The sequence below is a fragment of the Astatotilapia calliptera genome, chromosome 22, assembly GCF_964374335.1.
Source record: "Astatotilapia calliptera chromosome 22, fAstCal68.1, whole genome shotgun sequence".
NCBI classification, from domain to species: domain Eukaryota; kingdom Metazoa; phylum Chordata; class Actinopteri; order Cichliformes; family Cichlidae; genus Astatotilapia; species Astatotilapia calliptera.
The window spans coordinates 9,091,216-9,112,997 of NC_137442.1; the positions used below are offsets into that span (position 1 = coordinate 9,091,216).

The 21,782-nt window shown below is 39.5% G+C and overlaps 2 protein-coding genes across 3 annotated transcripts in view; both read right to left on the reverse strand.

Annotated features, from left to right (window-relative positions):
* Positions 1-21,782, reverse strand: part of LOC113014934 (sodium/hydrogen exchanger 3-like) — a 30,644-nt gene that overhangs the window by 3,486 nt on the left and 5,376 nt on the right. Inside the window, exons 4-15 of the mRNA XM_026156800.2 lie at positions 19,814-19,892; positions 19,446-19,623; positions 19,106-19,326; positions 18,812-19,014; positions 18,613-18,702; positions 18,462-18,532; positions 18,250-18,379; positions 17,999-18,144; positions 17,603-17,723; positions 16,461-16,631; positions 14,399-14,453; positions 14,237-14,320 (exon numbers count right to left, since the gene is read on the reverse strand). Coding sequence (XP_026012585.1) covers positions 14,237-14,320; positions 14,399-14,453; positions 16,461-16,631; positions 17,603-17,723; positions 17,999-18,144; positions 18,250-18,379; positions 18,462-18,532; positions 18,613-18,702; positions 18,812-19,014; positions 19,106-19,326; positions 19,446-19,623; positions 19,814-19,892 — 1,549 coding nt within the window. The remainder of the gene's footprint in view (positions 1-14,236; positions 14,321-14,398; positions 14,454-16,460; positions 16,632-17,602; positions 17,724-17,998; positions 18,145-18,249; positions 18,380-18,461; positions 18,533-18,612; positions 18,703-18,811; positions 19,015-19,105; positions 19,327-19,445; positions 19,624-19,813; positions 19,893-21,782) is intronic.
* On the reverse strand, positions 6,791-13,033 carry LOC113023387 (uncharacterized). 2 transcript variants are annotated; one of them, XM_080295904.1, is made up of 4 exons: positions 12,484-13,033; positions 12,130-12,183; positions 11,685-12,032; positions 6,791-11,574 (listed from the first exon to the last, which is right to left on the reverse strand). In XM_080295904.1, exon 4 carries the CDS (start codon positions 11,324-11,326, stop codon positions 7,049-7,051), a length of 4,278 nt encoding a protein of 1,425 aa, XP_080152030.1. In that variant the 5' UTR covers positions 11,327-11,574; positions 11,685-12,032; positions 12,130-12,183; positions 12,484-13,033; the 3' UTR covers positions 6,791-7,048. The 2 variants fall into 2 exon arrangements, with proteins under 2 accessions (XP_080152030.1, XP_080152031.1); XM_080295905.1 differs by having other exon boundaries at positions 11,312-11,574; positions 12,484-12,998.

The following is a 21,782-nucleotide window of genomic DNA, read 5'->3' on the forward strand; positions in this document are numbered from 1 at the left end:
AAAGTACCTCGTTAACTCCTTGCTCCAGAAACACAGACAAGATGTCTGTCAAGGATGTGAGGTGTCACATCCCTCACAAAGACGACATTCATGTCTTTTCCCACTGGAAAAATATTACTTTTTCAAGTACTATGATGAACTCAGCAGAAGATTATGGAATGGACATTTCACCAACACATTATTACAAATTTTGCGGTTAGAGGGTTTTTCACCACCAGCGGCTCAAGTCAGAGGTGTGGCCCAAGCATATCTCTTTGAACTCCGAGAGGCCAGTGATATAGAGACCGCACTGTTAGAAATTGAGTCAAGCGTTACAGAAGTTACCCGGACCACAATTGATAAAGTACTATATGACAAATACTCCCTTTGGCTCCCCTAGTAATCGTTTTTTCTTCTCTCCCTTTTACCATTTATTTTTCTTAACATGTTTTTTATTTTTTCTTATTTTTACTTTTAAATGTTTTTCTCTGTTAGTTTTTAGAACTTTTCTTGTTCATGTTTATTGTTTTGTTCATTACATCAGATTAAATAGTTTGTTGAAAACCATTACCTGAAATAAAACTTTTTTGGAAAAGCATTGCAACAATCAATCTTGTTATTTGTTTCGCACCCATTCAAATCTATTGCTTCCATGACATCAGATTAAATAGTTTGTGGAAAACCGTTACATCAAATAAAACTTTTTTGGAAAAGCGTTGCAGTAAATCAAACTAATTATTTTTTTCACTAGAAAAGAAACAAACTATAATGTTATTAATTATATCAAATAAAAAATATATTTGCAAACTCGTTACATGACATAAAACTAGCCGCTCATAATGAAATAAAACCATAGTTAAACATAACTTGAAAGATCACACATGGCAGAGCAGAATCTATTGAAACGTGCATATTATGACCCAGCTCACCCTGGTAGCTTTTGCGGTGTGGAAAAATTGATTAAAAGCATACAGGATGAAACTGGTACAAAGATTAACGCGCAAACAGCACAGAAATTCCTCTCTGGACAAGACGCTTACACCTTACACCGAGCTGCACGCCTGCGCTTTCCGAGAAACCGTGTGTTTGTCCCCAGACCTCTTAATCAATACCAAGCAGACCTTTGTGATATGAGAGCGTTAGCCGAGCATAATGATGGCTATCAATATTTACTTACAGTTATAGATGTTTTCTCTAAAAAAGCTTATGCAAGAATCTTGAAAAACAAAACAGGCGTTCAAGTCACTAAAGCATTTGAATCTGTCCTGAAACATGGCCAAATCCCACAAAAACTCCAAACAGATAGCGGTAAGGAATTTTTTAATTCCAGTTTTCAATCTTTAATGAAAAAGTATGGTATAAATCATTTTGCTACAGGGAGCGATCTAAAAGCATCAGTTTGTGAAAGGTTTAATAGAACTCTTAAAAGTAAAATGTATAGATATTTCACTGCTGCAAATACACGTAGATATATCGATGTGTTACAAGATTTATTAGACAGCTATAACAGTAGTTACCATCGTTCCATAAAAATGACCCCGAATCAAGTAAATTCAGACAACACAGCCTTAGTATTTCAAAACCTGTATGGCACCTCTTCTCGCTGTAGAAAAAACCCCATGAAATTTAAAAAAGGTGATCATGTTAGGCTCTCTAAAGTCAGAGGTGTGTTTGATAAGCGGTATGAGCAAACATTCACAAGCGAAGTGTTTACTATTGACCAATGCATACCTAGAGATCCTCCCGTTTATAAAATCAAAGATTATGACGGGGAAGAAATTATCGGTAGTTTTTATGAGCATGAGCTGCAGAAAATCACTCTTGTCAAGGATAAGCTCTATCACATAGAGAAAATTCTCTCAAAACGTAAACAGAGGGGACAGGTTTATTTCCTGGTCAAATGGAGGAGCTGGCCTGAGAAATTTAATAGCTGGGTTAAAGCCAGTGAGCTTAAAACCATCGCATAACAAACTTCGGACCACACACGCACCTTGGTAACCTTGGTAACGGGTTAGCAATGACTGTCAGGTCGCAGGGTTTTTACGTCACGCTTCCATCAAATGCAAGTTTGAATGTATTTAAAACTAACACCAGTAGCTGTTTCCGTGTGGATCTCGCCCAGCATCTCAATCTCGATGGGTCATGGGAGGTTGCTCTCACTGAAATTTCATATCCCTATACATGGCTTAATCTCCCGAATGATAAGGCTTATTTTGAATATAGGAGAAAGGGTGATGCTGACCCTGACAACGTAGTTAAAACCAAAATACGCGCCGGGTTTTATGATCATGCTGAAACTTTGAGAGCTGAGATTGAGGCCTGCCTGAGGCGTATCGGCTGTGATATTTATCTAAAATATCATCCCATTGTTAAAAAGTTTGAATTCACAGCTGGGGGAATATATCAACTAAGGTTTTTTCCGCCTCTCGCATATATGCTTGGTGTACCAGCAGGTGTATGGCAACGATTTGAGCGCAAATTTGCACCATATCCTGCAGATATAAAGGCTGGCTGTTATCATCTATTCTGTTATTCTGATATAGCAGCCTTACAGCTCGTGGGTGATAGCTACTCCCCACTACTGCGTACTGTGAAAATAGAGGGCAATTACGGAGATATCGTGACCCTATCTTTTAACAAACCAGACTATATTCCAGTTGCACGAAGACAAATTGAAAATATCCATATTGAAATCAAAACCGATCAGAACGAGCCTGTAAACTTTACCTACGGTAAAACGATAGTAAAGCTACATTTCCGTCCTGTCAAGGATCTTGCATAACTCAAAACAACAACAACAACAACAAAAAAAATGGATAATAATAGATTTATAGGGTATTATCAAACGCAGGCTGGTAACGGTCTGCCCGGATTTTCAGGTGCGCCTGTAATTTACGGGCGCGGAATAGCGTCTATTTTCTCTAAATTGTTTAGATTTGTAACCCCGTTCATAAAGAGGGGTGTGAGCATCGCAAAGCCTCACCTCAAATCTGCTGTCAAAGGTTTTGCTTCTGATATTGTCACCTCATCACTCTCAAATTTAACTCGGTCGAACACACCAGAACAGCAAGAGGGTTCGGGGCTGACACTAATTTCGCGCAGACCCTTGAAGCGACCCCCTGGTCAGAGGTTGAGAGGGTTTAAAAAGCGCAGGAAAACGGTGAAAAAGAGACAGAGTGGGAAAACCGTGGGACGGAGAGGACGCAAGACTGATATATTCTAAACACAACATCAACTAAGAAGCAATCAGCAATGTCTTTACTTCACGAGAGATCAAACGAATGCACCTTGAGTGAGTTAGATATTTTTACAGCCCCACTCACTCAGATGTCTATCGAGGACAAATGTTATTCAGAAATTCTACCAGTAACAGCGCTCACAGATCGGGGACCTCTGGAATTTTATGTCCCCGGAAATGGCTTGCATTACTTAGATCTGAATGATACACTGCTCAGTTTAAGAATGAAAATAACAAACCATGATGGTAGCGATATTGCAGCAGACGCTAATGTTGGAATTATAAATTACCCTTTAAACACCATCTTCAGTCAGTGTGACGTCACATTGGGCGACAGACTGATTTCACAAGCGAGTTCGACACATGCATATAGAGCCATAATTGAAACATATTTAAATTACTCAGAAGAAACTCTGAAAACTCAATTTAGTGCAGGTCTGTTTTACAAAGATACTGCTGGCTCACACGACTCCCATGTTATCAATAACGGGCCGAATAGGGGCTTAGTCCGGAGGGCAGTTTACAGTGAACGCTCGCGAGAGTTCCATGTGATCGGTCCGCTACATTCAGACATATTTTTCTGCGAAAAACTCTTATTAAATAATGTGGATCTACGGATTAAACTCACAAGAGCCAACGATGCTTTCACCCTCATGGCGCCTCAAAATGCCAATTACCATCTCAATATTGTTGGGGCATCATTGTTCGTAAGGAAAGTCACGGTCTCCCCCGCTGTCCGTGTTGGCCATGCGTCCGCTCTCATGCAAGCGAATGCATTGTATCCCATCTCCCGGATTAATGTAAAAACATTTTCAATACCCGAGAACTCGCGGATATCACATCATGAGAATCTGTTTCTGGGCTCACTTCCCCGTTACCTAGTCATAGGCATGGTTAACCATGAGGCTTTTACAGGTCGATATGATTTATGCCCTTTCAATTTCCAACACAATAATCTAGAGTTTTTGGCTCTGTGTCATGAGAGTAAGCAAATACCAGCCAAAGCGTTTCAACCCAATTTTGCTGAAAATCAGTCCGTAAGAGAGTTTTACAGCCTGTACACTGCTACCGGGAGAAACCTGAAAGATTTGTCCTTGTGCATTGACAGACAGGAGTTTGAACAAGGATATACTTTGTTTGTTTTCAATATGAATCCTTCAGATGACAATCAGGCCTTGTCACCTGTGATAAATGGGAACTTGAGACTTGAAATGCGCTTCAGAGTGCCCCTGCCTCACACAACGACACTGATCGTTTATGCTTGTTATGATTCCATTCTCGAGATCAATTCCAAAAGACAAGTTTTGGTTGATTATTACTAAGGTTTCACTTTTTTATTGAATCATGAACAATCACGAATTGGAAAGTATTATGAGACTGTTAGTGGGCGATAGTTTTTTTGGAGTATATGCAGAAGATGAATTATTAACATTACTCAAACGCTCGTTTAAACGGCCTACATATATGATCATAAATACAGATCCTAGGAACAAACCTGGAACTCACTGGCTGGCTATTTCTTTAGATCAAGACGGAGGTGCAAGTTTTTACGATTCATTTGGATTCCCACCAGATTATCCTTTTTACCCGAAAAGTATTGTAACATTTTTGAAAAAGCATGCTAAACGAGTATCTTTTCATCAAAGACAGCTACAAGCCACAATCTCCACTGTATGTGGTCAACACTGCATATTTTTTCTGGCTAACAAATCGCGTGGAAAGAGTTATGAGGATGTACTTGCTTTATATAGCTCTGACCAAATCAAAAATGATAGCATGGTCTCGTGTTTTGTAAAACGATTTATCAGATGTGTATTAATATGTAAGGCTAGCAATTTTAATCAAACTTCGTGTTCTCTGAAAGCTTTTAATGATTGTCATTTGTGTTAAAAATATTTCAATAAAACTATCAAACGTTTTCTTTCGGAAAAAAGTGGTGTATTTGTGCTTTTTTGTTATATAAAAACATGAGAAACAATTAACTTTTAAAAACAATAAGGTTTTATTTTTTGGTTTTTGATTACATCAGAAATACACCCAAGACGGCGTGATGCTCTTGCTTTTCTTCTTCTTCTTCTTTTTCTTAACAATAACATCATCCTCAGATGATGTGTGGTATTCTCCTGTTTCTCCTTTTAACGCTGCTATTTCTCTTCTAGCTGATAAGTTTCCAATAGTTGATAGGGGTATTTTTACATCCGCCAACATTCTCGCGAGAGAGCTCCAGCCTATGGGTTTCACACTTGCACGGGGACTTGCTAAAAATTTCATCAGGTCCAGCATTTGACTACCTACTATGGGCTTTTCTCTGTGCATCAATTCACCCTCCTCACTCCAGCCGATGTGACCTTTTGATGCTAATATTCTACGCATTAGATATTCAGTGTTTCTCTTTGAACGTGGATTTATGTGGGTTAAAACATCGTGTAAAACCTTATTCACACTTCCCGTCTTTCCCCCCTCTGCGCTTTCTTCCAGATGATATTCATCGGATCTCTCACTATCACCCCCTTTATGCTCTCTGGGCAGTCTCAGTGTTATATGTCTGCTTTCATCTGATTTCTGTCTCTCAAGCACCAGATACCTTTGTAAAAGCATATTATACTTTTTAATTTTCTCATCTGGTGCTAGACCTTGAGTCTCCAGTACTTGTCTCATTTGACTATCCAGATCATCCTCCGCCTTCTCTCTGATATTCACTCGAGAAGCATTTGCATGTGTTTCATTTAAGCGTTTGATCTGCTCAGGTGAGATCAGATACATTTTCTGCATCTTTATTTGCGAATTGCCCCGATTGCCAGGTCAGCAACAATGGGTAGAACCGTTGTGAGCAAAGGTAACAGAAAACCCCCCTTTTGAGTGATTAATTTTCTTTTCTTTCTAACACCCTCTCGTCTGCTGGCCATCTGTCTGATTTTCTCTCTATACCGTCTCAACTTCTTATGCTGACAATCTGTGACTGGAATATTTCCTTTTAAAAGATTCATACAAATCTCACAAACAGACTGAATAAAATCGGGCGAGCACTGTTGTAAAATAACCTTACGGATTTTAGGGGAACTTGTCGATAGTGTTTTCAGTAAAGCTAAGTTTCTTCTCAATCTTACAGACATTGTTTCTATTATTTTTTCCTGGGCAAGAAAACACACAGCTTTTCAGAGGGTAGTATCCCTGTTCTCAGTCTTAGTTGCTCTGGACAGGTGGGGGTTAAATCTATCAATAAATATCCATGTGGCTCTCTTGTAGCTTCTTCAAAACTTTCCAAAAAGTATTGCACACGTCCTGGGTATATTTGTCTAGCTAGTGTATTAACTTGTAATTTATCACGAGGGTTTTTAAACAACACCATGTAAGTACTGTTCAGACTGATCGTCCTGCTGTGTTTACCTTGCAAAAACACGTTCTGGCTCAAAATCATCACACTCATATTTTTATGGTGTCTGTATTGAGTGAAAATCCGGACCACTTCCGGATGATTAGCTGCTTGAAAAATAACATCGTCCAGTACAATGAGATGACTTTGGTGTGAGGGAAACAAGGTCTCATCTTGAAATGATTCAGGAATGCCCTCGATGAATTTAATGTTTTTATTTTTCTCTTGAAGCTCAGAATACAGAGGTTGAAAGGATGTATAAACCCACACAACATTGTCAATAAGCTTGTTCAAAACATGTACACAGTTTTCCAATACAGATTTCACAAAAAAGGTCTTTCCAGAGCCACTTGGCCCGACAACCATACAGGAAAATGGCACATGAAGTCTGGGGTCAAACTCGATTAAAGCAGGCTGAAACATTTTTTAAAAAACAAACAAAAACAAATAACAAAAAATCAATAACCAAAGGGTAAAGTCAGACCTCCTGGCAGCAATCTACGCTTGTCATAAACAACACGGAATTTTTTGGGAAATGATGAATTTTGTAGTGAAAAGGCTGATTTATTACGAACGATACTGTGCTGAGGGGCCTCAAGTGTAGACCCTCCTTCACAGTTATCAATGTAATTGTCAACAAGAGTCTTTACAGATTCAAAGTTGACCTTCTCGCAGACATCATGTGTTTGTGTGATTCCTTTTGCTTTCAAAACAACTTTACCTTTTCTGGTCATGTAACCATAACTCTTAGGTCCTGCTGCAACAAACTCTGTAATGAAATCATCCTGGTCTAACTCATTTGTTAGCTCGCCTAAATACCTGCCTGTTTCTAGTTCAGATTGATTTTCTTTAGTGAGATACACTACACTATCAGTGTCATAGTAAATAGCTCTTTCCTGCAGCTGATCCAAGTAACTGTAGAGTTTCATACGCCCATATGAAGTAGTGAAGGCCGCAATGAAGATGTTATCTGTGGAATTTGGGAGCGGAGTGCAGAGGTCACCATAACACCATTGAATAAGAGCCACATCATTACTGACAAAAGAGAAATAGCTCACTTTGTATTTTGGAGAGAACATGAGGTTAAAGAATTCCTCGGGGTCACTCACCAGTTTGCTCTGTGTGAGATTATTTCTCTGACCAAATTTTCCCCAAAAAGAGTTTAAACAAAGTTTGGCCATTTGTCTTTTAGCAGGGTTTAGTTTTATGTTTTCAGGATCTAAAGTTATTCCTTGCTTAGCCTGGTAGTCTTTAATGTAAAGCTGTTTAGCCTCCTCAGTTACAGCATCTGATGGGTAGCCTGAAGCTTCTTGTTTTTTGCGCAGGAAATGATGTACATAGTCTGTGAATATTGTGTTACTCTGTCTCTCAAAGTGCCATACCTCTGTGATTCGACCTATTTCATAACCCTTTTCTAATGCGAGGTTAAACTCGGGAGTGGTCCACACCCCTCTCAGTGCTCTATCCTCGTTACTATGGTTACAGGCTCCTTGTTGGTTGTTCATTTCAGCACAAGTGCGACAGAGAGTAAAGAGAAGTTTTCCTGATTTTGTTTTAAATGGTAAGACCGGAAAATAGAGCCGTCGTGGTGGGTAAACGGCAGCTTTGATAAACCCAAAGTAGTTTTTAGGGTGCTGAAAATTTCGAAAGATTATTTGAGGATGACCTAAGGGGTAACTACATGTACTATTTACATATGGATACAGGGATGTGACATCGACATAGTTGATTTTCTCACGGGGGCCGGCACTACAGCGAAGTTGTGCTGGGCTTGTACGGCCTCCAAAGAGGGCATGGCGGGGGTTCAAAGGCTCTGGTGGATCATAACGTTTGAGAAAGCTGATTACACTCTCATCACTACGTTTTAACTCGGTCCACTCATGCTCCCAGATTATAACAAGAGAGACATTATGCTCAGCTCTCAATCTAGCGAGCCTGTCTTGAGTGGCGCTGTTTAACTCTGCAAAAGAGGAACCTATTAGGGGGTTAACATCGGATTGATTGGAAAAACACTTAATACACCCATGGAAGTAGCAGCCCAAAAATTCCCACACGTATGTTTTACCATTATTTTCGGAATATCCATCTACATAATAACTACCGAGCTGTTTTTCTCCTTGATTGAGCGCATGTCTGATAAAAACACCTTGCGTAAACGAGAGATATTCGAGCCATTGAATTGAGGATGAGGAAAATGATTTTACCTGATTATGGTAATTTAAAGGACAGGGCAGGGCCAGAGAATTGGCAGGCATGAAGTTTGTCAAATACGTTTTAAGACAAGCGCTTGCAAGCGTGTTGCGACTGAAAGGATCTACTCCTGTCTCTTCAATAAACCCGTTTCTAAACAATGCGCAACCCCGAGCTAGAATTTCAACATCATTTTTACAGTATAACAGCGCCTGTTTCATGAAATTGAAGGGGCCAGAGCTGACTGAATCATACCATTTGTAAAATTCCTCTCTGCCTTTTGATGTCATGCGCTCGAGACTAAATGCGGAAGGGGGAGGGTACGGTCCAACATAAGTTAGGTTTTGTTTGGAGCTGAAAGAATGAGGAAAAAAACCTTTAACACTATCTGAAAATCCCAGCGCTTTCGGGATAGCTGACAATGGCATAGGTAGGAAGCATGACGAGTCTATATAACGTTGATTAAAGTCTGGGTCTGTAAAGCTGATCACTTTGGAACCTTGCATTATCAAGTTTGGTTTTAATCCTCGCCTAACTAACCCGCGAAGGATAATGTACGCATCGAAACCCTTTGCATTATGAGCGATAAAGATTGAGCCCTTGAAGAGGGGGCGTCTAAAATGAGTAAGAAAGTTTTCAACGCAATGCTCACCCTGAGAGCTCCAAGATTTACCATCTGATGTTTTTGTACACACCAGAAAAGGGCTGTGCTCACCGTGTTCGTTAACAAAAGTTTCAAAATCATAAAAAATCAACTTGTTATTATGTTTTGTTTCGCGTTGTAAAACCTGCATATAGCACTGATGTGTTTGATGATCACTAGAGATTTCCTGACGACAGATTTGGCATTTTCTCTTTTGGCATTTGTGAGGTTTTTCATATGCTGCTAAGTAATATAGCCTTGAGCACTTGATACATTTCCTGTAGAGGTCACAGTTGCTGGCAGACCTTTCACGCCTCTCAACGAGTTTTTTATGGCTCTCAAAACAATAACGAGATCTACAGGTGCGATTACAATCGGTACATACAATAGGGGAGAGGAAATGCTCGTTACAGTCAGGCTGCATACAGACTGAGCAACGAGCAGGGCAGAAATGGGATAACACATGGTTAAAGCCTATGTAACAATGAGTACACAAATACGCTGTGCCCAAAAATCCTTTAAGATTTTTGATAGCGTAGTAATGATTGTCAAATAAAAATAAACACAAGGCTTTTGCGCTATTCACTGTACTAGTCTGAAATTTACAAAGGGTGCGATCATGCTCGTTACGGTAAAATACTATAATTTTACATCCTAGTAACCTTTCAAATGTAATTATTTGATTAAACCCAACAGGCGTTTGATCATTTAGACCAGCTTTTTGTTGAATTTCTCTAGCTAATGTTTGTGCTTGATAGTCATTAAAATCGGGTTGCAGAAGGTGGGCAACACTTGTAGCAAAACACAACTTATTCGAGGGGTTATGGACCACGTATAAAAAACGTCTTTTCTTTTTCACAATTTCGCTGTCGAGTATGTGTTTAAGCAATCTTTTCCCACTGCCATTTGGGGGTGTAACAATCTGAGCTACAACCTCCAACGAGCCATCACACATTACTGACCAGTTTGACTGTACCGCTCTCAAGAATAAATTTTCAAATTCAGATAAATCATGATTATCACGTAAAATCACTGAAACATTATTTTGTAACTGTTGGCCTATCAATTCTAACTGGATATAATCACCTGGACGTGCGTGAGAGAAAACCCTGTTTAATATTTCACGTGCACTAGACATTACGCCTTGATAATAATGCGCATAGTCGGGTATATCGTTTGGAGGAGGAAAATTCAAAATTTCTCTAATTTCAACGTTATTAAATTTATTTCTAACAACTATAGAGGGTTGTGCTGAATTACTGGCGCAACTCTGGTCTGGATTACCCCCTTGTTGAAAGGAGTGATCATGGTTTACTGGGTTAAGTGGCTCGTTCGCAGAGACAATGTCTGCGGGAGAGCTGAGTGATTGATGAGGATTAGAGTCATTGAAAGTGGTTGACAGCTGTATCGGGGGGCTGCGGCTGAGCGGTTCGTGGGGACACGCATTTTCTGGGGAAAAGACTAGCGAATGCTGGCTTTGAGAATCAATGAAACGATTTTGATTTAGCCTGTTTATTTGACTCAATAACTCTGACGGTATTTGAACCTCATTTTGTATTTGGGCCAAAGCTTCTAAAGCTCTATTAATTGCTAAAAACGGATCAGAAGAGGAGATGTTTTGTGTCAGACTCATTTGTGAATGAACCGCGTCTGACTCTGTTTGGATCTCATCATGATCCAATCCCAAACTCAAAGAATTATTTTGAAAGGCACTTTCATTGGGTGCTAATCGGGCAAGAGCTAAATTAAGCAATTCTAAAGGATCATTATTATTGATCACCTCAGGTTGCTCACTGTTTTGTGAATATGTAATCTGAGAATGGTGTATATTTTCATTTAACCTAGCTAACGCTGTTTCTAAAGCAAGAAACGGGTCTGTAATATCTTGTTCCTGGTTATCCATTTTATTTTATTATTATTGTTTAACAGGAATATATTAAAAGAAAAAACCACAAAAGAAAGTATGTTTGAAAAGCAAAATAAAAAAAAAATATCAAAAACAAAGTTTTTATAAGATGAGCTGAACTAATTCAGCGAACAGAGATACCGCACGAAGAGCGATTGACGCCAGCTGCCTTCGGGTGCGTGTTCGCGTTGTCCTCCTTGTCCTTGCGATCCTGCGGGTCCTGCTACTCCTCCTTCTGAGACGCCCTGAGAATTTGAGGGTAAGATACAAACAGTTAGTAAAGTTAAATAGAAAAGGGTTAGTTTTTAATTTAAAAAAGAAATGACAAAAAAAGCGAGAACCTAGAGAGACTGACCGTGATTGGGTCTCAAAGGCAGGCGCGGTGCATTTCGTGTGTCTGATGGCGGAGAATTAGAAGCGTTTCTGGGGCTCCGATCGGCCGGAGCATCGGGAGTGAGCTCAGAGAGCAAATCTTGGCTGTCCCCGGCGGCCAGGCGCAGGTTTTTCCCAGAGGGTTGCGGGAGAGAACAAGCTCCGACGGGGATGGAACTGGGGCCAGATGAAGCAGGGCGACCTAGCGTAGAGAGCAAATACTCTCTGTCCCGTGTGGAGAGACGAATATTCTTTCCTGTGGATCGCACAAGCACTGGTGGTGAAGAATTCGGGGAACTCGTACCAATAAAGGTGTCCAAGTCAGAGATATCTAGAAAGTTTGATAAAAATGAAAAAAGAGGGTAAATGTTTTGTTTTTCTTGTACAATTAGCTGTTAAGAAGGGGAAGAAGAATGAACCAAACCTACCAATTCGATCGAGATACTCAAAAAAAGAGGAGTTGAGCAGGTTTATCTCAGAGTCTGAAAAGAAATAACATCGAGTATTTACAAACGGGGAAAAAACAGTAAAAATATAAACATTATATGAACAAGAGTGAGAAAAATGAGGTACCTGATGAGGCCATGATCGCTGCTATAGTTTAACTTACAAACGCACTTTTTAGCTCTGAGTGTTAGAGGGGAGCTTATATATGTTTTAAAAAGTGTATTCCAAGTGTTACAGAGCCTATTTGCATGGCTTTTTTGAAGATGAAAGGATTGACAGAAATGGTAAAAAGGAAAATGCGAAAAATGTAGTTAGAGAGGAAGATTAACACTTACCGAGTGATATGCACATAGGGCACGCGAAAGGTAGTTGTTGATCCCTGGTTTCATGGCTGTTGAGCTCGCAAGCAGTGTGAGCGGCGCCAGTTGTTGATACGTCTGAAGTCAGATCTCTTCTGGGGTTCGAAGATAGTCTTAACATCAGCGGGAGAGCGAGTAATCGAGCCTGGAGCGGATTGGCTAACCGGGGTGCGAAGGGAGCGGTGCAAGGGTTATGTGATTGGCAGCGGGGCGCAGTGAGGCGGAGTTGGTCTAAGGGGGGAATTTTCAAACGAGGTAAGCAGCGCATTCGGGAACAGAGCGGGGAGCGAACAAGCAGGAAAAAATTGTGCTCTGGAAGCTGTTGCGGGATCGGTGCGATTAAGAGCGAGGTAGAACTTAGACTCTGCGTAGAATTTTAGAGGTAGCTAGCAAGAGGCAAGTTTTTGAAGAAAAAAGAGTAAGGAGCTTTCCCAATGTTTTTGGATTATAGCGCTTTTTTTTGGGAATAGAGGGGTAGCTAACAAGTTATTCTAGGGGTTTTGGAGAAATCGCGGAGAAATTTTTAAAAGGAGTTTAGGCTTTGTTTGGCTGAGCATGAAGGGAGCCGCGGGCGCTGAATTTGAGAAAAAAGACTAAGGATTTTTTCAGGATTTTCCCTGTTATCGAATATAAGGTTTTGGGAATAGAGGGGGTACCCTAACAAGTTATTGTAGGGTTTTGGAGAAATAGCGGAGGGTTTTTTAAGGAGTTTTCCCTGCTTATGTATCTAAGGATTAGGTTAAGGGGGCTGCGGGGATCGCGAGTTGTTTTTTCTGAGTATGAGTTTTATTCTAAATCTACAAATGCATATAAATCGAAATAAAGTTTTCCCCCAAGGCATGCAGCATGTGTTTGTGGCCATACTGAACGTTACAAAAGCACAAGTTTAACTAAACAATTTTAATATGGTTTAATACATTTTTAAACACATGAGCACAGAGCCCGAGAGAGCACGGTCCGGAGACACGGGCGCGCCCCCGCGCGCCCAGACACACAGCCTCGGGCGCGCGTGGGCGCGCGCACACACTGACCCACCACCAGATGGCGTTTTTTGAGCATAAAAAAATAAATAAATTTTTTAATTGCTTAAAGAAATAAAAGAATGCTATTTTTTGATATATAAGAAACTTTCTAAATAATCAATTATATTTTTATGAATATCATATTTTTATGAATATCATATTTTTATGAATATCATTTTTTTTATGAATATCATATTTTTATGAATATCATATTTTTATTATTTAATTACTTCCTACTTCCGGACTTCCGGAGCTAATTTAATTAGGGGCTAATTTAATTAGGGGATAATTTAATTACTTCCTACTTCCGGACTTCCGGAGCTCATGAATAATTAATGAGCTCCGGAAGTAACCTGTCACTTTTTTTGACGAGAGGGGTATAATATCACTCTCTGCTTGGTCCTTCTTGTCTGTGTACATAAATCAAACTCAACACGACTCAGTGCTGTCAAAATGTTTTATAAGTGTTCGCTTGCAGAGTGAGAACAGAATTAGGCAATTCTATAATAATCCTATGATAATGCGTTGTTTTCACACATGTACTTCACCTTTTTTAAATGTATTGCATATGTACTGTCTATTTAGTTCCCTCTGTTATATGTTGTAATCTTTGTGTTTATAGTAAAAGCATTTTCTGCTCTTAATTATTTCTGAAAAATATGTTTTCTCTCATTTTCATACGGGATGTAGAAAGTGGATTATTTTACCTCCTGGTTTGGAATCTCTCATGGGGAAAGAAGGGTATGGCAAGTCATAGCCAGAGGCGCTATCTCCCTCTGAGAACCCAAAATCTATAAATGAAAATGAGAAAATTTGTTTTAAATCTATAAAACAACAACAACAACAACAACAAAAGCAGACGTACAAACCTTCATCACCCGAATAGGAGAGTTTAGTCTGGCTTATTGACTTTCCTTTTGGCATCTGTAAGAGGAGGAAGAGTCATTTGATCACACGCTATGTTTCAAAAAACATGGAAGGTGAAGTAAAAAAAGAGACAAGACCAATGGCCTTCAACTATGCTACCAATGTTGCTGTTACATATTTTGTCTAGCAGAGGGCACTCTGCAACTTCCCTGATGGCAACAAGCATGTTTGCAACACTACAAACAACAACCAGCTGAATTGAGGAAATAATTAGACATCACAAATGTATCATGTCTACTAGTGTTTCATGTATCTGAAAAGAAAAAGGTATAAAGGAATATTTAACTTTTTAAAAATATCTGTGTAGGTATCGGTCTTAAAGTTCTATATGAGCTCTGGTAATAAACCAATATGATACATTTATTACACAATACTTTAAATATATTTGAATATTGTTCTCTGCAGCAGTATGAAGCAGAGATTGGCACTGTTATGGTCGGTGATGAGCACAGTTGCCTCCCAGCAAGAAGGTCCTCTCAAGACATTCTGTTGGTAGGGTTAGGTTAACTCTATTTTGCCCATAGGTGTGAATATGAGTGGGAATAGTTTTGTCTCTGCGTGTTAGCTCTGCGACAGACTGACGACCTGTCCAGTCCTACAGTAGCTGAGATAGGCTTCAAGCCCCCCGTTACCCTGACAAGGACAAGAGGAAGAGATTGGATGGAATCATTCAGCCCTGCATAACATGATAAAAAACAGAAGCACTTAAATATCAATTTATGTCTGCTAAAATGGTATAATCCCAGTAAAAAAACAGCAACGCCTTGATTTTATTCACAATAAATCAGAAATAATTTGCCATTTTAAGAACAATATTAGCTCATGTTGAATTGGATGACAGCAACACAAAAAGACTTGGAGCAGGACAATTAAAAGCTGGAAAACTATAAAAACAATAAGAAAAGCTTGGAGGAACATTTTTCAGCTTTTTAGGTTAAGTGGCATCAGGTCAGTAATGACTGGAAGGAAAAAGAGCACCTTAAATAAGTCTCAGTGTCTCAGAAGCAAAGATGGGCACAAATCTGCAAAAATCTGGGTCTACAAATTGTGCGATAACTTCACACTAATTCCTAGTTCCTTAATGTAAAATTGTGAAGACACTGAATATCTCAGCATCTATAGTACATAATATCAACAAGAAATGTAAAGGATCTGCAAAAGGGGCAATGTTAAAAATCAACATTGGATTTAGGTAATTTTCTGGCTCTCAGGCAGTGCGGCATTAAAAACACAATTCTGCCATGGAAATCACTGCATGGGCTCATTAACAAGTTAATCAAGTTAATCAACAAATGCAGGTCAGAGCTCTGTCCTCCAAAGAAGAAGCCATTTGTGAACATGATCCGGACACTTCTATCTTCTTTGGGCCAAAGTGTCATGGTCCTGAGTTTTGGACTGACCAGACAACATGTTTACCACTGTGCTGGCACACAGTGGTAAACATGGAGATGTCCTAACTCTTTTGAGATGTATTGCTGCCATCAAATTCAAAATAAATATCTTTCTTAAAAATTGACATCTTCTGAGTTTAATTTCTCAGTTTAAACATATGATATGTTTTATGATTCTATTTTGCTCTATTTTGAATCAAATATAGATTTGTGAGATGTACAAATCATTGGAATTTTGTAGTAATTATATATATAATAATAATATATTTTAAACAACTTCCTTTTTTTTGGAATTGAAACTGTACCAAACAGACAAAAGAAAAATTTTAAAAAAAGATTGATTTTACTTAAATTTTACTTCAAGAAGCAAAATCCAATATTTTTGTCCACTTTCACACATGGAAGAGAGTTTATGAATATTATTTCAAGGAAGTTTAATAAAGGCTCAATAGGGAATTATTTACTATTTTGTACAACAAAAAACAGAACTGAAAATAAAGAATCAGTAAGGGCCGTATTTGCAAAAGACACTTTTCTTCTTCACTGAACCTCACAAAGACATAATCAGCTCTTTGCTCTTTGTGGTAAACTCATTCCCTCTCTTTCTCTTTACCTTCTGCTGGTGTTCCTTCTTTGTGTGCTTGATGACCGTCTTTGGTGAAACGCCCGTCTTTGCAGGCTGGAATGACTCCATTCGGTTCTTCATGGTTCTCTTGAAGATCTCCTGGACTTCTTTCTCATCTTTGTTGATTATGAATTTGCTGCGACTGAACCTGTGGCGATGCTATGAACAAGAAAAGAAAACTCACTGATAAAAACAAACCATGAAGACCATGAAGTCAAGCTCAGCCACAGTCCAGGCAATTCAGCTGGTCTCAGTGCTGATATACAAATATACAAATTCTACAAATATAAATCTCAGGCAGCTGGATTTGAGGTGCATGAAACTGCTCAAAGTTGCATCTGTAACTGCTGTGCCTGACTTGATCATTTGCATCTGTTGATGCTGATTCCTGGAAATATCTTTCTACCGTGGTCCTGACTGATATATATATATTTTTTATTCGTTTTATTAGTGTCACCTTTAAGGAGAACAGTAGAATAACCTTTCATATCTTTTCACGGGAATTGAGTGACTGGCATGAGCAGGACATAAGAAAAGTGTTACATATGCATTTTTTGTTTTGATTTTACTTTGATTTTGTGTGTGTGTGTGTGTGTGTGTGTGTGTGTGTGTGTGTGTGTGTGTGTGTGTGTGTGTGTACATGTATGTGCGAGCATCTATGTGTGTGTGTGTGTGTGCATACATGTGCGAGCATCTGTGTGTGTGTGTGCATGTGCAAGAATGTGTGTGTGCACGTGTGTGTGTGTGTGTTTGTGTTAGGGTGTGCATTTGTGTGACCTCCTGCACACAAAAAGGATCATCTACCCTGTATATGGCTTAACCCCTCCAATGGTCTCAACATACACAAACACAGGTGAGGTCAAAAAGGCAGGAAGTAAAACATCCTCACTAAATAAGAAACAGAACGCTAACCGTAGGATGTGCCCATAATAAAACACTACAGCCTCCCCCACCAACAGGCTGGGGAGGTCAGAAACAAAGGAATGTCTTTGATCATGGTGCTTGAACTAAGACTTACAAATTTAAGTAACACAATGACAACATTTAACATTTTGTCTCCAATGAAATGAAAGTGCAGCACTAAGCTGCTTTAGTAAGCCCTCCATGTGATGACTGAATGTGCTCATTACCTGCTTCCTGCTCTTGTAAAGATGCTGATCCAGAAGGTTGTGAGCGTTAACTGCCTCAGCTTCGTTCTTAGCCTTCATGGCGTGCTCGTGCATTTCCACGCTTACTGATGGAATAGGGTCTCTAGTACAGAGGAAGACAATCGTGTCAGTGATTTAAAGTAATACTAGAATATTAAAAGGGCTATGTTCCCTCTGGTTTATATTTTAAAATATGGTTGTGAAATGAGCTGTTTTCAGGCACTGAATAGTTGCAGTGCTCCTAGTTAGCTAGTTAGATTTTTCTTCAAATTAAAATAATTTTTTGTGGCCTCTGATTCATCACCACCCAATTATATAATGGCTTGTAAGTCTGCTTTTAGCTCTCCTCTTATTATCAGAAAAATCCAGATTGCTTACCTCGTAGTGGGCTTTGCACAGTGACCATTTGACATGTTCGCCCTCATGCCAGGCATGTCCTCTGAGTGTTCACTTTCAAACTTTTTCCTGAAATCAATAGCAACACTTTCTTTACGGATAAATTCCAGTGAGCCTCTACGCTCGCCCTGCAACAGAAGAAGACAGAGCTTTCTTTACATGCGGCAAACTTATTAGTTTTCCAAAATGAGCATTTCAGCAAAATATACTTAAAATGTACAAATGATGCTCACTTCAGTCACATATTCCATAGCATCCTTGAGGTTCAGCTGATGGAAGACATCAAAGACTTGGTCTTGTTTCTTCCTTGCAGACGGCTTCATCAAAATCCTCGACATCCACTTCTCCTCAAAATACTTCCACCTTAGCAAAAAGAAAACAGATCACTGTAGCCTATTTTAAAATGAAAAGGCATTTTGAATTTATGTATCAAGTCTTTTCATACTTGCTCCTCTGACAGTTGTGTCCTATTTGTCCTGATATGTCTTCTATGGCGACCAGAGTGTGATTAAACATCTAAAGAAAGGAGAAGGACTCTAATAACTGGACAGAAAATTGTTGTGTAGGTGAAACATGAGATGTTTTTTAAGATTTACCTTGTTTGTCATTTTTTCTAGGAGTGTGAGCTCTTTCACTTCAGCTCTCTTTACTTTCAGCCACGTGACCAGAGGTTTCATCGTCATTCCCTGCAACAATGTGAAGCAGTAATGTGCAAACCTTTAGCTCTAATGCGGACTGTGTAAGAAGAAAGAAAATAATGTATACATTTAATAACAAAAACCAAACTTTCACTACCTGCCAGATGACAGTGAAGTAAACCACAATGAGTGTAGTGCAGACCATCAGGTTTTTCTCTTTTATCTTGTTTTCATCCAGCATCACAGCCAGGCCATACGCAACAGCCCCTCGTAGGCCACCGTAGCTCATAATCACCTGATCTATGAATTCCAGCGGGACCAGCCTGTACCTGTTAAGGATCCAGGTGAGGAAAAACACACCTGCAGTACAAACACAGAAAATTTCTTTGTATAACACACAAACCTTTAAATCACAATGTGTGCATGTGATAGCAAAAGGACCAAATCTCACCAATGAATCTATACACAAAGACGAAGAAGACTGTGAGGAGGATGAAGCCCGTGTTCCAAACCCAGATAACCTTATCGATGGCCGAGATACCGAGGAAAACAAAGATGATGGTTTCTGATCCATTGGCGAAAACCTTCATGGCATATTTGACAGTTTGGACTGAATGCTCATGCATGTTTGCTCTGACGTACTTCTGACATAACACACCGCAGAATGTAGTCCTACAGAAGGAAACACAAATATAAATTGTGTGCATCTAAATATGTTTACTACATTTTTACATATAGAAAATGGATAAGACACAACAAAATAAATGATATTTCAATTGTGAAATACTCACGAAAGGATAGCAGACAGAGAAAGCATCTCAGCAGTCAGGTAGGAAAGGTATCCCATGACAAAGATGAAGCCTGGCTCGATGATCTTGACATTTTTTGTGCATCTGGTCAGAAGTGAAATTAGTAGGCCGAATGCTATGCCCACAAGGGAACCACCAAATGCAACCACAAAGAAGGAAACTGTGGAGAGAGAGTCCCAAAAAGTAAATTCTGTTCATCTGGACAAATCATTTTCAGTGGAAGAAATGTTTTGTGATTCACGCAAGTGACTTCATCACTCAGCCCTAGTTTATAAGGTTGTGGAAACATGCAGTCAGCTGCATGCACTGATAAATTCTCTATTAACAGCTTAATAAATGTCATGTCTTACCTATTCCTTTAGCAATTTCTGCAGCATCAATTTGGGATCCTCCCAGTGACACAAATGCATCAAACACATTGAAGAGCACCTAAGAGATGAAAGAAAAATTGGATGGAAGAAAAATTAATGACTGGTCATCTGGTAAAAATGTTTTCCAGACTTGTCCATTCTAGCTTGTACCATTCAACAGGAGAAAAACTTCTATCACATTCTCAACATGGCAACGCCTTATGATTTAGGTGAGGGTGCTGAGCATGCGGGAGTTTGTAGAGTGGTGTAACAGCTCCAAACTTGAACTGAACGTGAGCAAAACCAAAGAGATGGTGGTGACCATCTCCAGTAGGCAGAGGGATCTGGCTGCTTCAGTCACCACCACCATCCATGGGAAGCCAGTGGAGGTAGTTGAGGTATACAAATACCTGGGAACCATCTCTGACAACCTCCTGAAATTCTCTGCCAACACAGAGGTGCCACCAATGGCTATATGTCTGTGAAGGTTCTCAGTCGCTTTTCTTTGCAAGCTCCTTTGACTACCAATGGCTATACCTCCTTAGGAAACTCAACTACTTTGGAGTCAGCACACCCATCATGATGACTTTTTACTATGCCTTCCTGGAAGGCATCATGACCTTCTCCATCTCCTGCTGGCTCCACTCCCTCAGCCTTCAGAACAGGAACAGACTGCAGCACACTGCATCAGTGTGCTCTAAAATCATTGGCCTGCCTGTCAGAACTGTTGAACAGGTTTTTCAGCCAACAGGCCCTTAGACAGGCAGCCAAAATTATTAATGACCCCTCTCACATTCTTCACGCCGCATTTCAACGGCTCCCTCTCTGGGCGGCGCCTCCACTGCATTTTCTGCAGGAGGAGAAAATGCAGCGAGCCACCTTTGTCTGAAAGCCACTCTGCTTTTTAACTCCAGCCAATAAGCCCATTTCCCACACCATAAACATAAACTACTCTACACTCTTTTTATACTGCCGACAGTTTATTCACTTTTAGTCACCTACAGTTTTTTATTCACTTATTCAGTGACTTTAATTTTAAAACTGTGTATATACTGTGTATTTTAAGTATTTTTTTTCTCATTCGTTTTGCCTGTTTACGCCCCGTCCTTGTTTTTAACATCATGCTGCTCTGTTGTATCTTAATTGCCCCTTGGGGATAAATTAAGTCTCTCTGATTCTGATTCTGATTTTTCCAAGAATTCAGTAACAACTCAACCAAGAGGTCACAAAAGAACCCAGAACAACATCCAAATAACTGCAGGCCTAACTTGCCTCAGTCCTGGTCAGAGTTCATGACTCCATCATAAGTTAGACACTGGGCAGAAATGGCCTGCATGGCAGAGCAAACACTTTTTCACACCACTGTACATAAATAATTCTGTCTTCTTCTTAGTCCTTGTCAGACTGTCTCTTTACTCCCAGTGTGTTCCCTAGTGTTACTCCAGCTGCTTTTGTTAATTTTATGTTGTTGCTGGACATTTTAACCAATAAAGGTGTATTTTCTGTTTATTTCTTCTTTTTCTGCATATCTGCATCTTGGTCTTCAACTTAACACTCCAAATGGGTCTGCAAGCGCTGCAAACTCATGACACCTCTGGTTTGATTCACCTAATTTTGAGACTATTAAGGACCAGATATTATTTACTATGTCCTGATACGTAAAAGAGCTTTTTTCTTTTCACCACGACTGTACATTTACAGAGACGAAGGAAGGAGGAAAGAATTCAGCTGGTCAGATTTTGTTTCACTGTCCTTATGCAGTACAACATGCTATAGTTACATAAATGCATTTTGTTACCAAACTGACCTTTCATAGTTTCCTTTTACAAATTGCACATTGCATGTGCAATTTGTAAAACTCTTACACTAGAGGGCCCAAGTGTTTACTTACTCTACTACATTGCTATGATGGGTGTCTCAGCAAACTCACAAACTGTTATGCTACTTAAGTAACGCTAAACAAAGCAAT

Bases quoted from the DNA above. Each gene is read 5' to 3' on its own strand.
- LOC113023387 (XM_080295904.1), bottom strand. From the start codon at position 11,326: ATGGATAACCAGGAACAAGATATTACAGACCCGTTTCTTGCTTTAGAA.